The sequence below is a fragment of the Neophocaena asiaeorientalis genome, unplaced genomic scaffold (genome assembly GCF_003031525.2).
Source record: "Neophocaena asiaeorientalis asiaeorientalis breed wild unplaced genomic scaffold, Neophocaena_asiaeorientalis_V1.1 scaffold87, whole genome shotgun sequence".
Taxonomy (NCBI): domain Eukaryota; kingdom Metazoa; phylum Chordata; class Mammalia; order Artiodactyla; family Phocoenidae; genus Neophocaena; species Neophocaena asiaeorientalis.
The window spans coordinates 2,153,581-2,172,073 of record NW_020175432.1 but is presented as its reverse complement, the minus strand read 5'-3'; the positions used below and the strand labels follow the sequence as shown (position 1 = coordinate 2,172,073).

The 18,493-nt window shown below is 52.7% G+C and overlaps 1 protein-coding gene across 6 annotated transcripts in view; it reads right to left on the bottom strand.

The window, feature by feature from the left end:
- Window positions 1-1,089: 1,089 nt before the first annotated feature.
- The window catches only part of NIBAN3 (niban apoptosis regulator 3), an 18,152-nt gene continuing 748 nt past the window's right edge, over window positions 1,090-18,493 (bottom strand). Inside the window, exons 2-16 of one of the 6 annotated variants that reach the window (XM_024767654.1) lie at window positions 18,273-18,373; window positions 16,840-16,970; window positions 13,744-13,869; window positions 13,001-13,115; window positions 10,966-11,133; window positions 10,266-10,381; window positions 10,078-10,182; window positions 9,693-9,855; window positions 8,894-9,084; window positions 7,291-7,449; window positions 6,128-6,244; window positions 5,940-6,047; window positions 5,030-5,141; window positions 2,977-3,060; window positions 1,090-1,487 (exon numbers count right to left, since the gene is read on the bottom strand). In XM_024767654.1, the coding sequence (XP_024623422.1) occupies window positions 1,423-1,487; window positions 2,977-3,060; window positions 5,030-5,141; window positions 5,940-6,047; window positions 6,128-6,244; window positions 7,291-7,449; window positions 8,894-9,084; window positions 9,693-9,855; window positions 10,078-10,182; window positions 10,266-10,381; window positions 10,966-11,133; window positions 13,001-13,115; window positions 13,744-13,869; window positions 16,840-16,970; window positions 18,273-18,373 (1,861 nt within the window). In that variant the 3' untranslated portion in view covers window positions 1,090-1,422. Of the gene's footprint in view, window positions 1,488-2,976; window positions 3,061-5,008; window positions 5,839-5,939; window positions 6,068-6,127; window positions 6,245-7,290; window positions 7,450-8,893; window positions 9,085-9,692; window positions 9,856-10,077; window positions 10,183-10,265; window positions 10,382-10,965; window positions 11,134-13,000; window positions 13,116-13,743; window positions 13,870-16,839; window positions 16,971-18,272; window positions 18,374-18,493 lie in introns of those variants that run through there. The other 5 variants (XR_003006233.1, XR_003006232.1, XM_024767656.1 and 2 more) reach the window with 5 other exon arrangements.

Sequence of the window (18,493 nt, the reverse complement as noted above, 5' to 3'; positions counted from 1 at the left end):
TCTCGACCTCCCTGGGATGCCCTCAAGGGTTGTTGAGTACCAAGCGCGTGGGCCCTGGCGTCCCCAGACCTGGCTTCAAATCCAGTCCCCAAGTGGGCCGTCTGTGTGAGCCTAAGTTTGTCCATCTGTAAAATGGAGTCAACGACCCCGCAGGCTTGCGTGTAGATGGAACGGGAGGGAGGTGGACGTTTCCAAAGAAATGCTACGAGGGGGCTGTTTTCCAGTAATCTAATGTGTTTTCTAATTCATCGTTTTTGTGATGCTCAGATATCTATTTATTAACGTGAGTGGTGGGGGTGGGAGCTCAATATTGTTAAGTAAAATTCAGGGGACAGATCGTGTGTCCTCAGTGTGTGCAAGAGACAGTAGGGCAAAGGTTAGGAAGTAAAGGTGAGGAAAATCTCATTCTCTTGGGGGAGGAAACCATGGAGTGTGCATTACCCCCCTCTGAAAGCTGAACTGAGAAAAACACTGGGGAAGTCCCTCCCAAAACCTACTCCGGAAGCAGCTGGAAGTCTTGTGATGTGAAGGTGCCAGGCTCCAGTGGACAGATGGCTTTTCTGGCAAACAGAAGAAGGCAGAAAAGCTCTACTCTCAGCTGGGAAACCTGATACTGAGGTAAGAATTTGGAGCAGGTAAACAAACCCAAAGGCCCACAGCAAGCTGAAAAAAAAGCATCTGTGGCATATCAGAAAGTGTTACTATCCTTAATACACAAAGAGTTATTAGAGATCATTAAGAAAAATATAAATTCTCCTGAAGAGAAAAGTAGGTAAAAGCTATGAACAGGCAATTCAGTAAAAAAGAAAAGAAAAGAAAGGAAAACACAGAAACACAAATACAGTGGTAAAGAATCCACCTTCCAATGCAAGGGACACGGGTTCGTTCCCTGGTCGGGGAACTAAGGTCCCACATGCCACAGGGCAAATAAGCCCAGGCGCCTCAACTAGAGAGAGAAGACCCTGACGCCACAACTAGAGAGAAACCTGCGCGCCACAACAAAAGATCCCGCGTGGCACAACTAAGACCCGACAAAGCCAAAAATAAATAAATAAATAAGAAACACACAAACATATTAATGGTCAATAAACATATTTTCAGGTTCAATGTAGTCATCAAAGAAATTTTAAATAAAACAATGCACTCTGTGTGTGTGTCTATCAAACTGGCAGTTTTTCCTTTTATGAAAAGTCCTAGTGTTTGGAAAAAATACGTACAAATGCTGCTGGTGAGAATGTTAAAAGGCATAGCCTTTCTGGAGAGGAGTAAGGCGGAGGTGTGGGGATTATACAAGCCTTGAACTGGTACATATGCTTTGACTCAGAAATTCCACTAGTAGACATTTATCCATTGAGAATGACGATGAATGTGGGCAAAGCTTCAGCTCTGGAATGTCCCTGGAGGAGGCAGTGGGCAGAGTGGCTAGACCTCGGTGCTGGAGCCTGGTTGCCTGGAGCAAGTGCCTCTCTGAGCCTCAGTTTCCACATCTGTAAAATGGAAAGTGTCATAAGGATGCTAAAACATTTGGACACATCAAATGCCTGGCACATAATAAATACCCAGTAATTGGAAGCTTAGCGAGAATAATTTAATAGAAATGTAAAAGCACCCAGAAGATAAGTGGGCCACAGAGAGAAATGGAGGTTCACAGAGAAGCTCCTAAACACATGAGAAGACTCTCCACCTCATCCCCAATAAGACATGCTCATTAAAATGATGCCAAGACAACAGTTTTTACCCAGAAGATCTGGGAAATCCCAAGTCGGCTGACAGCCTGTGGGGAAATGGGCCACCTCCACACAGATGAGTGGGCACCAGGTGAGACCACTCTGATGGAGAGCACTCTCAAGACTGCTATTGAAATGACAAACATGCATGCTCTAAACCCTGAGATTTCACCTTGGGGGATTTACCCCTTGCATGAAAAGTATGTGAAAGGTCGTTCACTATGGTGTTAGCTGTTAGTGCAAAAGATTAGAAGCAAAACCCCATCATCAATTAGATTCTGGTTAAATAGATTAAGGAGCCCATCCACAATCCTTCATCCCCAGTTGCAAATCCCCAAATATTATGACACCCAGAAGTCTTTCTAAGATTGTTTAATCTTCATGTATCCCAGTGAGTGTGAATATTCATCAGTTTATCTGCAGCAATTGACTATGAGATGCTGCCCCCAATCAGCTAGGGAGTGTATTAGTTAGCTATTGCCACGTAACAAACGACCCCCAAAGTTAGCCACTGAAAACTATACACGTTTATTATCTCAGAGTTTCTGTGGGTGAAGAATGTGGGAGCCGCTTAGCTGGGTGGATTCACAAAGTTCTCATAACAATGATACCCAAGGGGGTTGAGGAGCTGAGAGCCGCTCCAGAATACCTGCATCTGCCCTGGGTCCTGAACATCCAGATTATAAACATCTTGCCCACTGGTCCGCTTCTAGTTGGACCAGTTGCTTTCTGTCCCATTTCAGGGAAGTCCCCATGAAACATTTCCGTCTTAGGGATGGAGTTCAGGATCCCTGCACCACCAGCAGTGTCAACCTCAGCCCTACACACATTTACTGCTGCAACAAGGAGGTCTCTGTAGGGTCCTATAGTAGGAGGCCAGGCTTCCCTGGCCCTGAGCACAGCTCCATGCACCCATTGTTAAGGTGAACCTAAGGCTCCCATCACCACTATCTCCCCCACCAGTGCTGGGAACTGGTAGCCGTTGGGAGAGGCCCTATAGAGGCCTGGCAAGAAGAGATGGGACACAAATTCATATGCATGTCAGAGGATACCTCTGACACTCAGGCATACTCCTTGGCTCCCCATTGCCCTAGTTCACCATGAGCTTGGCCAACCTGGCCAAGTCAGGAGACAAGGTGCATACTGTTCCATCCAGGAACCCACACTCACAATCCTCTTGTATAACCCACACAGGCCCCCCGACCCTAGCAATTCACTGGCATGGGCCAATAACCTGTGAGGTCCCCACCTGTTTCTCCTTGGTCCCATGGAAGCTCCGAGCAGCCATCCAGAGTGCAGGACATGTTGCTGGCACCGAGGGCTTTTTTCAATTCTAAAATAAGAGATAGAGACTTCCCTGGTTGCGCAGTGGTTGAGAGTCTGCCTGCCAATGCAGGGGACACAGGTTCAAGCCCTGGTCTGGGAATATCCCACATGCAGTGGAGCAGCTGGGCCCGCGTGCCTCAGCTGCTGATCCTGCACTCTAGAGCCCGCATGCCACAACTACTGAAGCCCACGCGCCTGGAGCCCACGCTCCACAGCAGGAGAAGCCACCACAGTGAGGGGCCCACACACTGCAGCAAGGAGTCCTGCTCGCCACAACTAGGGAGGGCCTGCACGCAGCAACGAAGACCCAATGCAGCCAAAAATAAATAAATTTAAAAATAAAATAAAATAAAGAGATAGGGCTTCCCTGGTGGCGCAGTGGTTGAGAGTCCGCCTGCCGATGCAGGGGACACGGGTTCGTGCCCCGGTCCGGGAAGATCCAACACGCCGCGGAGCGTTTGGGCCCGTGAGCCATGGCCGCCGAGCCTGCGTGTCCCGAGCCTGTGCTCCGCAACGGGAGAGGCCACAACAGTGAGAGGCCCGTGTACCGCAAAAATAAATAAATAAAAATAAAGAGATAAACCGCTGGACACACCTGGATAAGCCCCAGAATCCCAGCGCTTCCATGAATTTTCCCAGAGAGGCCACAAGAGGGCAAAGCATGAAAGAAATGTCTCAACCAGGAACCCTAAACAAGTGGCTCACATGAGCCTCTCTCCACACCTGTGCCCATGGCAGACATTGCTAGCCGATCCCCACACCTTCACTGAGCCTGGATGCTAACTACCCCACCTTCCAGCACAATGCTTCAAGCAGACATCACAAATCAATTGAGAATGGAAACACCCCACCCCCCCACCCCGCCTTCAGTACATGTAGAACTTCTAGGAATGGAAACCTGTTTCTGAAAACTTTTTTCCAATCAGAGATTCGTTTTTTTCCATTTAAAATGGCCCCTATTCTAAAGGAACTCGGTTCTTTTTGTTTGGCCTCAAGGACACTTCTCACCCTTACTTCCTGGCTCCCAGAACACTGCTATCTCTGGGTTTCTCCCACCTTTCTGACTGCTCCTTCTGCATCCCTTCTTCCTCTTTGTGTCCTTCAAATCCAGGCTCTTTGGGACTCCTCTCCTTTCTCTCTACACCATCCCCAGGGTTGTGGTCCCTCCCATGCACCCAGTGACACCCCAGGCCAACAACAACCTCTGACTTCCATCTCACCCTCATGCCTGGGCTCCGTCCCCCTGGTTGCTGCCCCTGCTCGAGTCCATCCTTTGCCCCCCAGGACCAGGCCCTCAGCCTCCTCCCTGGCTTCCAGTCTAGCCACTGTTGCCCTCTTGCTCACACACCCTCCGTGGCTCCCTATTGCCTGCCACAAAATGTCTAAACTCCTCTGCCTGTCATTCAAGGCCCTGAACGTCTGCCCTGGTAGCCTGCAGCCTCCTCTCATTCCTTCTGTGTCAGCTGTGACATTCCCTGAATAACCATTACACATTGCTCATTCCCCTGTTAGTACAGGTCTCAGCAGTCATAGGCATTGGGTCAGGAAGGAACAGATAAGGCAGGAGGGAGAAGAGACAGTCAGGAGCCTCTTCCCAGCCCAGGAAATCCTAAGAGGCCTACCCCAAGTCCACATACTCTTGAGGGCTCAATGCCAGCCCAGAATAAAACATGGAGAGGTTGTTGAATGAGTAAAGGTAAATGTCAATCCCCAGTTTTTAAATTTTGCCTCCCTTCTCTCATCCTAAGAACTCCTGCATATCCGTCACAGCCCCACTCCAATGCCCCCTCCTTCAGGGAGCTTCCATCACTGCCCCTCTAGGCTCGCCCACCCCAGACCCCCTCTGTCCCAGTCCTGGCCCTTAGTCAAAGGACTAGTGTTCACAGGTAGTGAGAGGCGATGGGGACGCTGGTAGGGCTCAGTATACACAGCCAGGGGTCACCAGGCTCCCCTGAGCCATAGTGGGTAGGGCTCACCTCGATTGATCCTCTGCAGCAGGGCCCCCCGGATGACATCCTCATAAATACCCTCAATGGTCAGAGCAGGGCTGCCCACAGCAAGGACGTCCCCTTCGAACTCAGACAGCTCCTGTAACCGAGGCAGGTGAGGGGCTGGGCTGGAGGGGTGGGCTATGTGTGACATGGGTTTGAGCCCCAGCTCTGTCACTGATTAGCTAGGGAAACCTGGGCCTCAGTTTCCTCATCTTTAAAATGGACTCCTTGACTCATTATCCCCTCGGGTTGTTGTGAGAATTGGTGAAACAAAGCACATCACACCTCAATGGGAATAATGCAGGTGTTTCTGCTGGGACCCCTCACAGTCACTTCCTGCCTGACCCCTGATGCAGACCCCTTCACGGTGCCCCTAAGCCTGCGTAGCAAGGCCCCTGTGACCTCTCCCCTCGTCTAATTCCTACCCCATTGTTCGGTAAGCTCCAACCACACTTGCCTATTCTCTGTTTCTCCAACACACCAGGCACAGACCTACCTCAGGACCTTTGCACATGCTGTACCCTCTGCCTGGAACACTCTTCCCCAGGACATGGCTCATGCCTTTAGTTCACTGCTTCTCAAGCATCATCTTCTCAGAGACAGCCCCCCTAACCACTCAGCACCCTCACCATACACACACATACACTCCCCCTCTTCCTCCTCCCTTCTCTGAAGCCTGTATCACCTGCTGATATGTGATGCATGGGACCCCACGCCAGCTCTGCAGACACAGCATTGTCATGGGAGAAGCAGAGGGCCTCATGAAGTCCCAGAAGAGCCATCCAACCCAGCCCCTGGGCTCAGGGAACAAAAGTCTCTAATCATCAAGGTGGCTCTATGAGCCTCACAGAAAGATGCTTGGTTGTTCTATAGGACCCGTCCCCCATCAGCTCACTGCTTTGCAGCTCAGCTCCAGCTGTCTCAACACGAAGGGCAAGAAGATGCAGAGCAGCCAGCCATGGATGAACCGCCTCTGCGCTGAGCCACTATCCGACTGGAATTTCTGCATGACACACACGGCAACTGGTTTCACAACCACCTGAGCACCCAGGCCCACTGCCATGCCCTCCCCGCAGACCTCACCTTCAGCACGCGCCCCCTGACTTTCTCCAGCTGCTGGGCAGCCTGGTCACAGTCCAGAGCCGTGGTCAGACATTGGTCAGCCAGCTGCAGGAAGGTGGCCACGGCGTCAGCCATGAGCTGTGGGAAGAGATGCCGGGATGAGCCCTGGGAATCCATGCTCTTTCTGGGCCCTACGCCTGCTCGGTTGAACCCTTCTCAGCATCCAGCCTGCCCTGACCAACTACTTCCCTCCAACCTCCTTCTTGTCCCAAGAAACAGCACTCTCTTCCTCTCAGGACTTGGGGCTCATCCATTCAGTGCCAGGATGCCCAGCATGGGGATCAGAGAGCTGTCCATAGTCCAGGCTCCTTGGCTGAGCACCCTTGTGCAGTATACAAACTGAACAACCGTGCCGGGCAGCACTGGGTCTTCTCAATCCCTGTCTCTTTCACTCACCATGTCCATTAGCACGTCCCAACCCCTCGGCTTTCAAAACACACCCTGCTCCTCTCCACCAGCCCATTCTGGTCAGACCTCCTCCCTGCCTCCTCCACTTCTGCCCCCGACAGCCCCTGCTCCCCAGGGCAGGCAGGGCTTTCTAAAAAACCTTGAATCTGGCCATGCCCCTCCCCTGCTCACACACCTGCTGTGACTCCTGTTGCCCTTGGACAGAGCCCAGCCCCCTGAGGCCCATACTCAAGGCCCTGACCCATCTGCTCCCCCACCTCGCTGGCACATCTCCCACATCTATGCCCTCCCTTGAAATCTACAAGCCAATGTCTCTAAACTGCTTCACCTTCCCCAAATGTGGACACGCTCTCACACCTCCCAGGGCTTATCCACACTGTTCCCTCCAGCCAGGACATGCCCCATTCCCATTCCTCCCCCAGCTGCCCCAGCCTGGCAGTCCTCTCCTCCTGGAAGCCTTCCCAACCCTGGAGATGGATCAGGTGCCTCCTCAGGGTTCCCGTAGCACCTTGTGTGTCCCCGTCACAGCCCTGTCCTTCATGTGTGATTACTGCCTGCCTGGTCATGAGCTCATGTCTGCATGACACTGGGGAGTCCAGTGAGGGAGGGCCAGGTCTGTCTGGGTCATCGTGGTCTTCCTGGCACACACTCGGCACCTACTCATTGGAGGCTGCCATCCTTGCCTCGCTTCCTCCCAGCCTCCCATTCACCCTTACCTGCTGTGCGAGATCCTGGGCCCCAAACACCAGGCTCTGTGTTCCAAAGAAGCCAAATGGTTCTGCCAGCTGCCCCAGGCGCCCCCAGCTCCTCTCCGCCTCTCGGTAGCAGGTCTGCATCAGCTCTGGGTCCCATGGCATCTCCCCAAATGAGTAAACCTGTGTTCCCATAGCAGTCAGGTAAGAAAAATACCACCAGTCAATGGAAGAGCAAGGCTAAGGACCTCATAGACAGTTCATCGAAGGAGAAACACAAATGGAAACACATCCCGCCTCAGTTGGCACCAAAATAATGCATAATAAAAGTAACTGTGAGGTATGGTGTGATGGACATAAAATGGTAAAACTTGAAACAAATGATAACATGTGGTGCTGGCATGGCTGAGGGGAAATGGGCACACTCAGCCCTTGTCCCACCTGATGTTCTCTTTGGGCTGGATCCTGCGGCTGCAGAAGTGCAATAATCCAAAGTGGTATTTGCCCTCAAACTGCTCACAGAAAAGTTGGAGGAGACAGAGCATAGACAAACAACAGTAGTGGTGAGTTAATACTCCTGCGAGGAGGGAAGCGCGCACAGCTGCAGAAAGGACCAGGGAAAGTTCCTGGAGGAGGTGATTATGAAATGGAGATGTGAAGATTAATAAAGGGAAACCTCATTTAAAATAAAGTCATGGGAGTTCCCTGTTAGTCTAGTGGTTAGGATTCGGAGTTTTCACTGCGGTGGCCCAGGTTCAATCCCTGGCCGGGAAACTGAGATCTCACAAGTTGTGTGGCTAAATAAATAAATATGAAATCATTAAGCTCTGAAAGGGGCGGGGGGGGGGCGCTCTCGTGCACTGCCACTCCTTGCCGTCTGCAGACCCCAAACTGGAAGAAGGTTACTACTTTACCACTCCAGCAGGAGGAAGATTTTCTTCTTATGCAGTAACAGCCCCAACCAATGAGAAACTACCACCACTCAGCCAATGAGAAACTGTCACCACCCTGAACTCTCGCTTTCCTCCAATGGACTTTCCTTCAAAGCTGCCCCTCCCAATTTTCTCCTTCTTCTCTATAAAGTAATGTTCCTCCCCTTCGTTTGCCAGACTTGCCTCTGGTTTTGCCATAGCTTGCATGTCCTGAATTGCAATTCTCATGCTGCCCTCCCTTCCCAAAATGTTCTGCTGATAAAATAACTGGCTGTTTCATTTTAAAGGTCAACAGACACTTAACGAGTTGAAGGTTTCTTGGCACATAGTGTGCTCTCATTTAACATCAGAAGAAAAGAGCTGACTTGCGTGTTGCAGAATTCTGTCCCAGGGAATGGGGTGGGCTGTGGCCAAACAAGGCAACGGGAGGAGGAACAATTTGTGGGGAAGGTGACTCCAGATTGATGTTACTAAAATGCTAATCTTGTCATCTTACTCCTTCGCCCCATGTTATAAACCGTGCCCCAGTGACCATAGCATACTGGACCACCATAAGTAAAATGCAGCTTAGAAGAAAGTTCAGAGATTTTTAAGAGAAGGTTTTCAAACAAGAAAGATTCAAGGTTCACACTACTCTTCTATAAAGTTAACACGCTGCCCATAGGCCCGATGAAACAAGACCCACTGGACCTCACCTCCTTCCGCAGCCGGGTGCTGGAGGGGCTCCCACGCAGGTGGCGGGACAGGCGGTCCATGCCCTGGGTTAGGAGGGTCTGCACCGCCGTGAGTTCAGCTTCCACGGTGCTCAGCAGCGTCTGCGTGACCCGGGGCAGCTGCGCATCCACCTTCCTGCGCAGGCACGACTCGAGGGGACCCTGGACGTTGGCTGCGAGTGGAAGACACTGGCCTGGATCTCCTCCTCGAGGTGCTCCGCAAATTGGGAGGCGGGGGGCACGGAGTGAGGCCATGGGCTCAACAGGGTGAGGTAGACGGGAGCGCTGACTTTGAACCCCCTCCTCTACCCCATTATACAGAAGAGAAAACCGAGGCCAAGTGCGATGGGGATTGGCTCAAAGTTGCACACAGAGGCAGAGTTAAGATTCCAACTCTGTTCTCTTTGTTACTGAGCTGAGTGAGAGCTATCCCCGCTGTCTGACTGGACAACCCACAACCGGAGTCAGGCCTGATACCGCCAACGCCTCTGCCCCTCTCCCCACCCAGTCTTGGTTTCCGGGCTCACCAACTCCATCCCTGGCCTTCCCGCCTCCCAAGCACCCGCCCTCCCTCTTGACCCCGTCTAGAGACCTAGTCTCACCGCCAAAGCATCAAGGCTTCGCCCCTTTTCCCACTTAGGCTCTACCCTTTTCTTTTCCGGCCCTGCCTCCACCGGGTCCCAGACCTTGGACCCCTTCCCTTACACCCAAGCTGTTCCCCTTCTTCCTCTCTGGCTCCCGGCCCCGCCCCTCACATCCAGGCCACGCCCCCGGACCTCACCCTGCAGCCTCCCTAACACGCGCTCCCGCAACTTCAGCATCTGATCTACGTCTGGGCGGATAGTCTTCTCCAGGGCGGCGAGCAGCTCCTCCTTTTCGGGCTGGAAGGCGCGGAGCCCAGTGGAGGCCCCGGCCAGGACTGCAGCGTGGACGGCGTCCAGTTGCTGCCCAGATCAGCCGAGGGGACCCCACACGGGCCAGGGGCGCGGTAGAGAGACGAGATGGGGCGAGGGTAGGAGGACAGAGAGAAGACAGACGCACAGAGATGGGCGGAGAGGTTGGGCGACAGTCGCAGGGAGGGCGAAGCTGAGCACCCGGGTCCGGCTCCTATCCCCATCCGCGGCCTCCCGCGTGTCCCTGCCCCACCTCCTCCACCCCATGCGTACCTTGGCCCAGGCCCAGGCCCGAGCGCGGCCGGCCCCCCGCAGGCGGGGCAGTGTCTGGGCTCGCAGCGCAGGCAGCAGCTCCCGCATCAGTAACGCAGTCAGCACCTGAGGGAGAGGTGACCATGGGTGCTTCCGTGGGCCGAGAAGGGGTCAGGGGTGTCCCGGGTGCGGCCTTGCGCGGCACTGACCTCAGCGTCCGAGCCTAGGGTCACGTCGTCGTCGCCAAAGTGGCCTTGCTGCTGCCGGTAGAGCCGTACGGCGTCCAGGAAAGCACGGGCGGCTGGGGCTTGACTTCGCTGCAGGACTGAGGGGCGGCTCCTCAGTGCCCGCCCACCCCTCCCCTGCTCTCAGGCTGCCTGGCTCCCCGTCGCCTGAGAAGGAAGCCCTCCGCCTCCTCGCCAGGTCCCAAACAGCTAAGTCTCACCCACTTCCAGACCTCTGCGCAAAGAAGTGCCCTCCGCCGGGAACATGCTCCCCTAAGTTTATCACCAGCCCATAAGGGGCCTGTGTACCATTTTGGAAAAGGCATCCCGGGCAGGCAGTCACAGCCCAGATCCCACTGCGGTCTCCAGTTGCCTCTCTAGTTAGGTACGTTTGTTCAGTCAACAACCTGCCCCGATGTGTCAGTCCTAACTCCTCTTCTTCACCTGGCTGGCCCCTCATCTTTTTTAGACCCCAGTTTGGACATCTCCCCCCGATCCCCCAGGCTAAGCTCCCATGGTGCTGTGCCCTCATTACAGCCCGGGCCATGCACAACTGCCTGTTTCCCCTCTGTCCTCCCCCACGATCCATTTTATAAATAATGGAGAGGATCCCACAGCCAGCAGGAACGGAACCATCCGACTCCAGACTCTGCTCCACCACTGCCTTCCCTTTCCCAGGACCCACCTGTGCCTCGAAGCCGGATGCCGCCCTGCAGGGCTAGCCTCCAGGCATGCTGCACCTCCGCTGTGGCTGCAGAGAAACAGAGGTGCCGGCAGAAGGGGTGCTGCAGGAACAGGGGGAAACTAACAGGCATTTCCAAGAGGGGCTCAGGCTCTTCCTGTGTATGGTGTCCTGAAAGCAGAGGAGGTCGCATCTTCATTCATTCATTCACTCTAAAATCATTTGTTCACTAGGAGACAATAACCATGAAATGTGTAGAGAACCCTTACTTCAGCTCAGTCCCAGGAGGAGGTGTGCCCAGGGCAGACATCAGTAATCCATCCCAGCACTGTTTCCCAGCCTCAGCAGCATGCTTAACACAGCAGCCCTAGGCAGCCACCAACAATCTCTCCTAGCTGGCATGTGGTCTGAGCCCTGCTTGCTGTGGGGTGCTGGAGTCGGCTAGGCCCTGGTTCAAACCCGGCCAGACCATTTTCTAGCTCTTTGCACAGATTTTCATCTCCCTGAAAAAACCTCAGTTTTCCTACCTGCAAAATGGGCTAAAAAGTGATACCAATGACCTAGAGAACTGTTGGGAGGACAAAAATTGAGTGAATTTATTTTGATGAATTAAATTGGAGTCTCCCAAATCCTCAGTGTTTTGTTCAGATTTCCAGAGTGATACATACAGACTGCAGTAAAATGCAATAACGCAGGGCTTCCCTGGTGGTGCAGTGGTTAAGAATCCGCCTGCCAATGCAGGGGACACGGGTTCGAGCTCTGGTCCGGGAAGATCCCACATGCCGCGGAGCAACAAAGCCCATGTGCCACAACTACTGAGCCTGCGCTCTCGAGCCTGCGAGCCACAACTACTAAGCCCACGTGCCACAATTACTGAAGCTCGCACGCCTAGAGCCCGCACACTGCAGCAAAGAGCAGACCCCGCTCGCCGCACCTAGAGAAAGCCTGCACAAAGCAACAAAGACCCAATGCAGCCAAAAATAAATTTAGAAATAATAATAATGCAGAAAAAGGTGGACATCCCTTGTCATCCAGCCCTTCGATCGCAGCCCCCAGAGATGATAATAGCTGTTAACAGTTTGGGGGACATTATTCCAGATTTTAAAATCTGCACAAAGCTGTATGACGTGCTTTTTTTTTTAACAATGTGGAGTTTTCTGGTTTATAACTGGCCTTTGGGCTCCTGCATATGTCTGAGACACCTTCAGAGGCTGCACAGCTTTCCTTCCTGAGGGTCAGGCTGTAATTTATTTAATCAACCCCAAAGGATGCGTATGTGGGTGGATTCCCATGTTTTCGACATCATCAGCATTTCTGCAGACGGTTCTTGTCGCTATATCTTCGCCTGATTAAGCAGCAGGATAGCTCTGCAGTGAATCAAAAGGTGTAAATTCTGGCTCTGTCCCTTACTAACTGTGTGGCGGTCCTTGGCCTCAGTGTCCCCCTCTGTAAAATGGGGTGGTTAGTGACGGGGCTGCCTCCTGAGCAGATTCAAGGAGATGATGCAGGCCCTCATCAGATGCATGCCAGCCCACTTATGCTGCTCCTTACCCATTCAGAGAGAGAAAGAGGAGGAAGAGGAAGGGGAGGAAGGGGAAGGGAGGAGAACCATCCTGGAAACACTGGATGGACCAATTACACGCTGTAGTAAGTCTGTGCAATTTTCCTGCCCACCGCTGCCCATCTCCCCACATGCTTACTGACACCGTATTTTATCGTTTTTACCCTTTGCTGCTTTGATTCTGGTCTGGTGACCTAACTCCTTCACCCTGACAAGAATGGGTGTTTCTCTTTCTAGAGTGAGGCTGCTCACCCAGAGGCAATGCTGCCCCCAGGGACACTTGGCAATGTCTGGAGATATACTTGGTTGTCGCTCTTGGGATGCAGAGTGCTACTGGCATCTGGTGGGTGGAGGCGAGGGATACTGTTCAGCAACCTGTGAAGCACATGGTGGCCCCCACTGCAAAGAATGATCTGGCCCCAGTGTCAACAGTGCTGAAGTAGAGAAACCTGCTCTTGGGATCCCCGGGAGCCTTACCTGAGGGTTCTGGGCAGAGAGTGTCCAACAGATGGAGATATTCACTCTGGGAAGTCAGGACTGTGTACCCTGTCAGGACCACGGAGCCCAGGGGACGGTCCCCATTTTCATATTCCTGCAAAAGGCATCCAAAGAACCGTTTTGGGACAGGTCTAAACTGTGGCTTCCATATCCCAGTGTGGGATCAGGGGAAGGTTTTGGGTTAACTGGGGAAATCCTCCACCCTACCTCCCTGCCTCCATCCTCCCTCCTTCTGTCCACCCCTCCCTCAATCCCTCCTTCCTTCCCTTCCCCGTAGTGGAGCACCCAGCACCTGCTGTGCGCTAGGCCAGTCCCAAGTGCTATATGAGGACTAACCCATTGAATCCTCACAGCCCCGTGTGGCGTGGACCATCACCATCCCATTTCACAGACGCGAAAACTGAATCCCAGGGAGACAAGTGACCTGCCTGAATTCCTCAGCTGGAAAGCAGGGCATAGGCGGCATGTGCAAAGGCCTTGCACGGTTTCAACCTCAGCTCTGCTGATGACCACGAGTGAGCCCCTACCCCTGGCCTGGGCCTCAGTTTATCCACCTGGCACAGCAGGAGATGTTCGCCCACCCAGGGCCAAGCTTACAGGTTGGCCCTACTTGATGATTGAAGAAAGGAGGGGGGCTATGCTGGGAACCGGACCCCAAACCCACACTGGGGAGGGTGGGATGGAGACGCCAGAGGTAGATGGGCTGCAGGCCACTCACTCACCTCCCTGTGCTTGAACCACTCCAGGCGGCCGTCCCCACGCAGGACACAGAAGATTGGCTGCCACTGAGGTGGGTGGCCCTGCAGCTGGGTCAGGGGCCCTCGGTGCTCCCGGACTCGGGGCAGCTTCTGTGGGAGGAGGGGCGGGCGGATGTCAAGAACATGGGCCAGTGTCCCGGTGTCCAGACCACCTGGACAGCTCCTCCTGTGTCCCGGGTGCCACCAAGTACAGTAAGTCCCCTACATACGAATGAGTTCCGTTCCGAGAGCAAGTTTGTAAGTCCAATTTGTTCATAAGTCCAACAAAGTTAGCCTAGGTATCCAACCTACACCATCGGCTATATGGTACTGTACTGTAATAGGTTTATAATACTTTTCACACAAATAATACATAAAAAACAAACACAAAAAAATAAATAAAACATTTTTAATCTTGCAGTAGAGTCCCTTGAAAAGGACAGTAGTCCAGTACAACAGCTGGCATACAGGGCTGGCGCCAAGTGAACAGGTGAGAAGGGTGGCTGACTGGAGGAGGGAGAGGAGGTGGGAGATGGTAGAGCTGAAGGATCGTCAGCAACAGGAGACAGAGGGCAAGCTGCAGTTTCACTCACGCCTGACGCTGATGGAACGCCCATTCACATCTTTGGAAGTTTGCAACTTGAAGGGTCATATGTAGGGGACTTACTGAACAGGTGCTTGGGCACTGCTGGTGTGGTGTTATATTCTTTACTAAGCACGCTCACAGCCTGCACTTCCAAATATGAACTGAGGCAGACACTTTTGTGATCTCCAATTTACTTGCAAGCGGACCCTTCCCCAGTTGAGCCTCAGATGAGACCCCAGCCCTGGCCAACCTCTTGATTGCAGCCTGTGAGAGACCCTGAAAGAAAGGACCCAGCAAAGCCCCATCTAGATTCCTGACCCACAGTAACTGAGATGACAAACGTGTTGCTTGAAGCACTGATTTGATGGTGTATTTTTACACAGCATAGCTAACTGATACAGGTGGGATTGCTAAGTGGTGGAGCAGGTGTAGTTTGTTTGTTTGTTTGTCTTCAGGAGTAGTTTAATGTTATGAGAAATGGCCAGGCCTCTGCCCACAGACCCCTCCCTCAGGCAGGATGGGACATCACCTTGTTTCGTTTTCTTTGTCCCTCTTCTCACTTCCTGGCCACCTGAATTGTGTGCGTGCGTTTGTTTCACCAATGGTCCCAGAGTAGCTCCTGCTACACAGTTGGTGCTCGGTAAATATTTGATGACTAAATAAACAGCATTTGTGATGTTCTGATTCTTCAGCGGGCAGTGGGAACTCAGGTTTATTAAATGATTCTCCATCTCTCTTCCTAAGTCTGAGATTTTTCATAGTAATAGTGTTAAAATGTTATAATAGAAATGATATACATAATGCAAATAGATAAAACTAGTATTAAAGAAAATGTTTCAACTGAAGCGAGGGGAAATCCCTCCACGCTGCTTGAACCCCAACGTCAGCTGTTCCCTGGCCCAGGGGGTTGGGACCAGCAGGAGACAGAAGGTGCAGGTGGGGGCGATGCCCAGGCCCCATGATGCCCCAAGCGGGACAGGGGGAGTCCCAGGTGGCAGGGGGCTCTGTCCATGGTGCCACAGAGCCCCCCACCCCAGGGCAGGCACAGCTGGGAGAAGGGGTGTCCAACAGAGGAAATCTCAGAGCCCTGATCGGGACAGGGGACCCAGTCCCCTTGTAAGGAGTCTGGGCTCTGGGTTCAAATCTCGCCTCTGCATCTTGCTGGCAGTGTGACTTCAGTTAGGTCACTTCACCTCTCTGTGCCTTGGTTTCCTCATTGGTCAAAGACCCATCCCCTGGGCTGGTGAGAACTAAGTTGTACCGGGCACATGGAGATCCTGGACACCATTTGCCAGCTCAGGAGACCTTTGGAGCTGGGGCTGGGCAGCTCCAGGCTATTTTGTTCCATCGATAAGTCCTTCCTGAGCCCCTACTAAGTGAAGGCACCATGTGGGCACAATGGGGTCGGGGGAAAGGGGAAATAAGGCTTGGACCCTGTCCTCGCAAAGCAGAAAAATGGAGGTGGCAGACGTGTGAGCCCGGGCTGCGTCAGAGGAGCAGACAGACAGGGGTTCCAGAGGAGGTGCCCGACTCAGGTGGGGGTAACAGTAGTCAAGGAAGGCTTCTTGGAAGAAGTAGCAGACGAAGTATGGGATAGAATGGGGAGGGTGGCACATGCAAAGGCTTGGGCGTCCAGTGGGCACGCTGTGCCCTTGGGTGATGCACTCAGCCAGGCCACACCTTTTCCAGCTTCAGAGCTTTTGCATTGCCTGTGCCCTCTGCCTAGAATGCCCTTCCCACTCTGGACTTCAGGTCTGGCTCCTTCTCATCCTTTACATCTCAGCTCAGAAGGACCTTCCTACGCCCCAGCTTCCAGCCCCCAACACTGCCCTTCATTTTGTCTTCCTAGCACCTATCAGAAGTTATCCTGCATCATGATATGTTAACTTGACAACAAACTGGTCATTTCCCCCAATTAGACTGTGAGCCCCGGAGGGCAAAGCGGGATCTGTCTCAGTCACTACTGTGTCCCCAGCATCCAGCCAGGGGTGTGGCATGCGGTAAATGCCCAGTGAATGTTTGCTCGAAGAATGAATTTTGGGGACGTCCCTGGTGGCCCAGTAGTTAAGACTCCACGCTTCCACTGCAGGGGGTGCGGGTTCGATCCCTGGTCAGGGAACTAAGATCCCGCATGTCACGCAGCATGGCCAAAAAACAAATGAATTAAAAAAAATTTTTTAAGCATTTATTATTATTTTATATATTATATATATTTATTTATTTGGTTGCGCCGGGTCTTAGTTGTGGCAGGCGGGCTCCTTAGTTGTAGCGTGCATATGGGATCTAGTTCCCTGACCAGGGATCGAACCCGCGCCCCCTGCATTGGGAGCTCGGAGTCTTACCCATTGTACCACCAGGGAAGTCCCAGAATGAATTTTTAATAGTCACCCCAGGTCGTGGCACCAGCAAGGACAAAGGTGTGAGGAGGGACCCTCGAACGAACGGCCTCCCCAGCCTCGCCCACTCAGCACCCCCTCCCCCTTTGCGGCACCCACTTTGCTGTGCAGCAGCTGGCATCCGGCTGGCTCCTGGGGGCCCAGCTCTCGGGAGATCTGCCACAGGACCGAGGCTGCCAGCTGCCCACGGTAGCAGGGCAGGAAGTTCCTCAGCAAGGTGTCTACCTGGCCTGCAGGGACAAAAGGATGGTGAAGTGGCTGAATCAGGTTCCCCCCAACCTGCCGGAGGTGGGGGCAGAACAGGCAGAGAAGCCACTTACGGATTCCTATCCGCACCCCAAAGTTGCCCCAGAAGACATGCTCCAATTCCATTCACCCTTAACCGTCCATTGCCTGTTTTTATCCACATGGGAGTTGGTGGGGGGCGGGGGAGTTAAAGGATTCAGGCTTAATTTATAAACGATGTACAACACACCTTAAATGTATAAAGCATAGAAATGAATCAGTTTGACACATGTACACACCCGTGACACCATCACCGTGACCCAGATAAAGAACAGATCAATTGTACCTGAAAGTTTCCTTCTGCCCCTTACTGGGGGAGATTTTCAAAATCTTTTAAAAACCTCACCCAGCACAAGTGAACTTTCTAGGGTGATAGAAGTATTCTGTATCCTGATCTAGGAGGTGATTACACAAGTGTTAAAGTTCTTCAAGCTGTTCCTCTAATATGTGTGCACTTGATTGTGTGTAAAACACATCTATCTTGCTGCCTAGAATGTGGATGCGATGACTGGAGCTTCAGCAGCCATTCTGAGTCATGAGGTGACCTCAGGCACAGAAGCCACGCATGTTAGAACCATAATATGGAAGGGGTTGGGTTGTCTGACTTTTATCAGGCTGCCTGCCACTGTTCCCCTCTATAGGACAGAGAAACAAATCTTTATCTTGTTTAAGCCACTACAGAAAAAGAACATTCCAACACTTTGCAGAGTAGCTTATTGAATCCATTCATGTAATGACAACTTGGCCTTGTTTCTTAGTCTAGATCATGAGTCCCCCCTCCATATCCCCAGTGCCCAGCACACCGTAAGTGCTCAACTGTGTGTGTGGAGGATGGAGGACACTGGCCCTTCTTTGTCTCAAATCAAGAACTGTGACTTAGTCCCTGGGGGTCCACACTGAGGGGCCTACTGGTCCTTGCCCACCTGGGAGGATCATCCCACAAGATCTGGCTGGGCTTGGGGCACTTCCCACCTGGCCCTATGCCCTCCACCCCAAACCCATGCCCTGAGTAGGTTTACCAGATTTACCAAATAAAAGTACATGACACCAATTAAATTTGAATTTCAGGTAAATAACGAATACCTTTTTAGCATACGTATGCCCTCATGCAAAATTTGGGACATACTTATACTAAAAAAAGTATTCATTGCCTCTCTAGAATTCACATTAATAGGGCATCCTGTGTACCTGACAACCCAGCCCTAAACCCCACCCGCCAAAATCTCGCTCCTTCCCAGTCCACTCACCCCTCAGGTGCTGCTGCTGTCGCTTGTCCAAGGGGCTCGAGGGCCGCCCACCCATCCTGCTACTGTGTCCTGGGCTCCCTGAAAGTGAAGCAAACACCCCCCTCCTCCCCACAACCCCCCAGTTCCTCAGCTCAGGGGCACCCTGGGAGCAAGGTGACCTGAGGGGCCTGGATGCTGCGGAGATCAGTGCCTGGAGTCAGAAGCCAGAGCCAGGTCCTGGT